The 6,000-nt window shown below is 54.5% G+C and overlaps 1 protein-coding gene across 1 annotated transcript in view; it reads left to right on the plus strand.

The window, feature by feature from the left end:
- The window catches only part of Usp22 (ubiquitin specific peptidase 22), a 37,426-nt gene extending 31,929 nt beyond the window's left edge, over positions 1–5,497 (plus strand). Inside the window, exons 11-13 of the mRNA XM_026408673.2 lie at positions 930–992; positions 1,450–1,599; positions 2,425–5,497. Of these exons, the coding sequence (XP_026264458.1) occupies positions 930–992; positions 1,450–1,599; positions 2,425–2,467 (256 nt within the window). The 3' untranslated portion in view covers positions 2,468–5,497. The remainder of the gene's footprint in view (positions 1–929; positions 993–1,449; positions 1,600–2,424) is intronic.
- Positions 5,498–6,000: the final 503 nt, after the last annotated feature.

Here is a 6,000-nt window from a genome sequence, read left to right on the forward strand (position 1 = left end):
GGCCAGAGATCAGGGGTTGGAGAGGGTCCACTTTTGAAAATCTGGCAGCGTCTGTTCCTCACCTCTTCTAGCTTCTGGTGGCTCCAGATCCTCTTGTGGCCACACCACCTCCCATTCCCTGGCCTCGGGTTCTACCCCTGAGTCTGATTTCCCTCAGATTCTCTCTCATAAAGACACTGGTCATTAGGGTTAGGGCCCACCCAGGTAATCTAGGCTCAGCGTCCTTGTTCACAAAGACCTTTATTCATAAACCAGGTCACACTCACAGGTCGTGAGGATTGGGAGGTGAACATCACTTTTTTAGGGTCTATAGTCCAGCTCACTGCACCATCTCAAGCGAGTTTTTGTGGTTAAGTATCCACATCTTCCCGTGTCCTTTCTTTTGGTGGCCCTGTCCCCGAGGTCCACAGGTTTCCATCCCAAATACGATGAGATTCTCAGAATGACAGCTCTGCGTCGTCAGCCCACCCTGGGAAAACGAGTCAGCGTGACCTTGATTCCCGTGTCGGGGAGGGGACGCAGTGGTGGCTGCTTTTACCTGGGTCTCAGAGATCTCATTGCCTTCTTAGCCTTTGGTGGGTGAATGCCTTAAACAGAACTTGGGACTTCTCGTTTCCAGGAGCCCCTCCCATTTTCCCAAGTGCTGGTGGAGGGGTAAGCAGTCTTTGATCTTTCTGAGGAAGCTGGTGGTGGTCTAAGTTACACTCCACCCGTGGGAGGATGGCTCATCACAGACTCCTGGGGGCAGCAGAGGCCTGGGGGAATCTACTGGAGAGAGTGCACCCTGCTCCCCACTGCAGCATGGACAGTCTCTGCTTAGAGCCTGTGACGTGCCCCCTCTCGCGGCGTTTGTGGAACCCTTCTCAGTGTTGGTGATTGTCAGAGCCTCCTGTCTCTTTGATGCTGAGTCTTGCTGCTCTTTGTTACAGTAAAGAAAGCAGGATGAACGGGCAGTACCAGCAGCCCACGGACAGCCTCAGCAACGACAACAAGTACGCAGTGGCTTGTGGGGATGTCCCAGGCGGGGTTGGCAGGGTGGGCACATGGGGAGCAGCACCAGCAGAAGTCCCTTTTCCTGTGGCCTCTGAATTGCTTCCTCGCCTGCTTCCCGTTACCTCTGTTAGCAAAGGCTGTTTCCGGTGGGGGGCTGCCCCTGCCCAGGCTTCTGACTTCCTTCAGGCCTAAGGGGCTCTGTTCTGCCTGCCATTGGTACTGTAGAAAGGTGGCACAGGTAGAGTGGGTACCACTGCCTCCACCACTAATCCCCACTTCTGCTGAGTGTGGCTCTGGGGATTGCACCCCGGTGAGAGCTGGGAGAGCTAGAAGGCAGGTCCAGCTCCCTCCCACTGCCGCTGGTGTTGGGTTAGGTCAGGTCAGTGGCCACCTGGCCTGCCTGGGCTGGGAGTGCCCTCGGTCAGCTCTTCTCTTCCCCACTCCTCCTCCTACCAGGTACTCCCTGTTTGCTGTCGTTAATCACCAAGGGACCTTGGAGAGTGGCCATTACACCAGCTTCATCCGTCAGCACAAAGATCAGTGGTTCAAGTGTGATGATGCTATCATCACCAAGGCCAGCATCAAGGACGTGTTGGACAGCGAAGGGTACGTGGCTCCTGTGGGGGCTGGAGGAGGCCTCATGGTTGCAGCCGTATCCCATTCTGCCCCCTTGTCATTTGGGTCCAAAGCCACGTCTCTTTCTAGTGCCTCAGAGTGACTCTTGATGTTCACATTATTTCCTGAAATAATGAGAGCTCCTTCCAGGTAGGACAGCACCTAGATGGGCGGTGGAGAGGAGAGTGTGTCATTAACTCCCAGAGCACCCACGCTGTGGTCCGGGCCCATGAGTTCTTCATCAGTTCCTCTCTTCTCTCCTGGATTTGTTCCTTTGGGCACAGAAAACTTTTGCCCCTTCAGGAACTGAGGGGACCCCTCTCGTTTACCTTGAGCTACCCTAGGTCCTTATTCCTGATTGGACAGCAGGATTCCTGGCCCAGGGGTGAGGCCTGCCCAGCTGCCAGAAGCTCCTTTGGGGATGAACATGGACTCAGAGCATCCGGGTAGCCCCCACAGTGTGTTGATGAAGTGCAACCTTGAGAACATTGCAGGAGCCGCCTACCCTGTCGTGGTGGTCATAGGAGCAGTAGGCCCACCATGAGGGCAGTGTCCTTCAGGGACAGAGAGGCAGTGCCAGAGGGCTGCAGGAGCCGGATGAGCTGTGGTAACTTCCTGGCAGGCAGAGGGTGGTTAGGCCGCTTTGATGGGGACAGGGCAGTTCAGCAGGGGGACTCTTGTCCCTGAGGACTCAAAAACCAGAACCAGCCAAGAAGTCAGATGCAGGCCACATGCACACGTGCTTGCTTGGCGTGGGCTGTTGGATTTGAATGTCTTAGGAACTGGAATAAGGCCAGTATTCCTCTGCCTCCTCAGATACCTGCTGTTCTACCACAAACAGTTCCTGGAGTACGAGTAGCCTCATCCACAGCTGGTCAGAGAAAAGGAGGGCGAGGAGTTGGCAAGCCTCACCAGAAGACCCCCAGCTTCCCCGACATGGCACCACCACGGCACCCCTCCTGTGTAGATGAGCCTGGACACGTGATCCTTCCGCACCCGGGAGTCAGGTGTCAGAGTGGACGTGAACCGCCCTCCCGAGCATACGTCAGGACGGTGCCCTGGATGGGAAAGGAGCCAAGGGAGGCTGTCACTGGCGTCTCTCCTGTGCTCCTCAAAACTGGGAGATCTGGGGTTGGGGCACCCTCGTGGCATGAAACTGCCTCTGCCTGGTGCTTCCTTTTGTCCTACCACGCACACAGTTTAAGAAGGTGCCCACCTGATGAAAATAATGGTTCCACCGTGTGTAGACCAAGGTGGAGGCCAGGGCAGAGGCCTGGGGCGGCGGTGGGCTGAGTGTGGGCCGGGAGCGCATCCTCCCACTGTCTCCTGCAGCTGGAGGCTGCCCCGGGGCCCAGGGCCTGGGGGCGCTGGTACAGGTTCCCAGCTCGTCTGCTCTGCAGGTATTTAGTGTCAACTGCATGTGGAAGCATCAGCCCAGATGTTCTCTCAGTTTTCTAGAAATAGACATTTTCTTATCCCCTTTCCCTTTTCTCTTTTTCCACGATGGTGAATTTCATAAATGTAATAATAGTAAAGTGAATGACTATTGAGTTTCTAATGAAATCTAGATCATTTCTTTATTCTCAAGAGTGAGTCTTGCTTTTTGATTGGTGCTGTTCTGTTGTGCCCTTCCTCCCCCCCCCCCCCCCCGGCCGCTCTCCCCCTTCCGTGGTTCGCAGCAGGCAGAGGTGGCGGAGGAGGACGGGGGACAGGGCTGCAGCTCAGATCCAGTGTCTTGATCTTGGAGTCAACGGAGCATTGTCCCGTGGTTCCATGGTCCCTTTCCCCCATTTTCCTCCTGATCTTTGGTCTTGCTGCCTGTGCAGGGCCGCATGGTGGCTGGTGTGTGGGGTCTGGAGCTGAGTGGCCCTGCTGGAGGCCAGGTGCCTCTCTGCACTTGCTGTGACTTAGTTGGAGCAGGAATGAAATGCTTTTGTGATGAGGTGGTTTCGGAGCTGGTTGAGGAAGTTCCTTGTAAGATATCTTGCATGTATCTAGCTATCCAAACCCAAACTTAGATTGTTAGTCCACTTTTGAGAAATTACAACCTGGGGGCCTGGGGACGGAAGCGCTGTTGGGACCTAGTTTGTGAATGGCCATCTCCGCGGCTCTGCCTGCCCGGGAGCGCGGTCTGCATGGACTGCAGGGTCCTGGTGTTGGGGAGAAGGAAGTGAGCGGTCTCAGGGCTAGCTAGAGTTTTCTCATGAAGAGCTGGCGGGTGAGCATCTGAGGCTCTGTGGGCTCTAGGGTCTCTGCTATAGGTAATATGTGAACAGTGAGTTTGGCTGTGTTCCAGTAGTCCTTTATTTATGGGCCCTGAAATTCGAATTTTGTATAATTTACATGTGTCAAGAAAATAATTTTTTTTTTAACTATTTGAAAATAAGAAAATTTCTCATAGTTGACAGGCCACACAAAGGCAGGCAGGGGACCTGAGCTGAGAAGCTGCTGCTTACTCAGAACCCAAGAAACCCAAACACCTGCCACGGGGTCGGCAGGTACGGCGAAGCCTCGTGGTGCGGTCTGTGAACACTTCCCAGTTCATCTCTGTTGTGTTTCTGTGTTCAAAGAATATAAACTAAAGCATGTGTTTTAAATAAGCATTATTGGAGAGCATGGACGGCCAGGTTCTCAGGCACAGCCCCAGGCGGCCGTCTGTGTACTGTGCTGTGAAGATCTTCTTGGGAACAGATTTTTGTCTTTTAGTCAGGAAAAAGTCTTTTTTGGAAAGGAGGCTGAACTGAAGGCAGCCTGCAGGCATCTGAACGGGGAGCCTCAGCACCCTGACTTGCAGGGTGTACAGACGCAAGTGTGAAGCCAGCAGGTGAGCCGGCTGGGCTTCCTGGCCCATCACCCGTGGCTGGGCTGGGCCTGTGTCCTCCGTGGCCACACCCCTCCGGTCTCAGCTTGTGCCACTGCACTGGGACTGTAGAAGGGGAGGAAGATGGAGCTGCGCTCCTCTTTATAGGCACCATTGGAGACGTCCGTATTCAGGTGGATTCCCTCCTTTACTGAGGCTTTGGCACTCTTAGCACTTGGCTCTGTCCAGCTGGGAGGCCTCTGGACACTCAGCTCATGTTGGGCCTTGCCCTCGGCCAGGACCCTCAGCACTGGGTCCGTGTTTCTGCTCATGTGACTTGACTTTGTGAGGAGCAGCATATCTATTTGATGGGTTTAGGGATCCCTTGTTTTAGCTCCCCGTCTGGCTCGTCAGTCAGGAGAACGGTTTTACCATTTCCCAGTTAACCACCCTGTGTAGGGAGGTGTTCAGATTGTCCCCAGGTTGTCTTACCGTGAAGGGACTAGTTGGGTGACACCCCCTGCACGTTCATGACCGTGTGCTAGGAAGAGTCTGCACGTCTGAGATGCTGGCTGTCATGGTGATTCAGTGCTTCATGGTGAGACAGGTGGACTTGCCCTCTTCAGGAATCTGGAGGCAAGGTTTTTGAGCTGGGTGGAGTGCTGGGGGCCTTGGTGGCCTGAGGGTGGTGTGGACAGCGTCCCTGTGCCTGGGACTCCTCAGCCAGGCAGCAGCCGGGGGCCGGGCCCGGGCTCTGCTCCCCTGGACCCCAGGATGGCCCCTGTGCGTCCCTGTTAGCAGCACCCCTGAGACATACCCGAGTGCTCTTGTGTTTTGGCTTGGTGTGTATGCTTTCACTTGTGTAAAATCGCAGTTCTTTTGACAATTCAAAGTGACTCGTTTCATTTACTATAACTTTAAAAAAACAAAAATTGTAAAAAAAAAATTCCAATGATTGTGTTGTGGTTGGAGATTTTATTACCAAGATGTTTACACCTGCCCTTTCCCTGTCGTTTTGAGGGGCTGTTTGGCACTCTGCTCCCTGATGGCTTGTAGTCTTTCCTATGTCATAATAAAGCTACGTTTTATTCTGCAGCCTGGCCTGTTCTTTCCTTACCGACACAGGGTGGCCGGAAGTGTGAGCCTCGGAGTGCGAGCAGCAGCTGGAGAAGTGGCCTGGCCCCATGGTCGTGCTAGGCCTGGGAAGCCCTGTGCACCCTTCCTTGGCCCACTGCTGTTTGACCTCATTTCTCCTGGTGTGGACAGGAAGAGGACATGGAGGGCTCAGGACAGCCACATGCCTTCAGACTGGCGTGCATGAGAGTCGCCCAGGGACCCTCAGGGGCAGGAATCGTGCCGGGGTGGGATCCGCTGGCCTGGTTGTGGCACGGGAGGTGCACTGGTAGCAAGCTTCCCAATGATGAGAAAGCTGCGGGTGTAAGCAGAGGAGAAGTAGAGCCATGGCTTTGTGTCTGTCAGATTTTTTTTTTTTTTTTCCAGTGCTGGGGATGAAACCCAGGGCCCTGTGCATGATAAGCCAGCACTCTACCACTGAGCCACACCGCCAGCCCAGCTGGGTGTATTAAGAGGCA

The sequence above is a fragment of the Urocitellus parryii genome, chromosome 7 (genome assembly GCF_045843805.1).
Source record: "Urocitellus parryii isolate mUroPar1 chromosome 7, mUroPar1.hap1, whole genome shotgun sequence".
In the NCBI taxonomy this organism is placed as follows: Eukaryota; Metazoa; Chordata; class Mammalia; order Rodentia; family Sciuridae; genus Urocitellus; species Urocitellus parryii.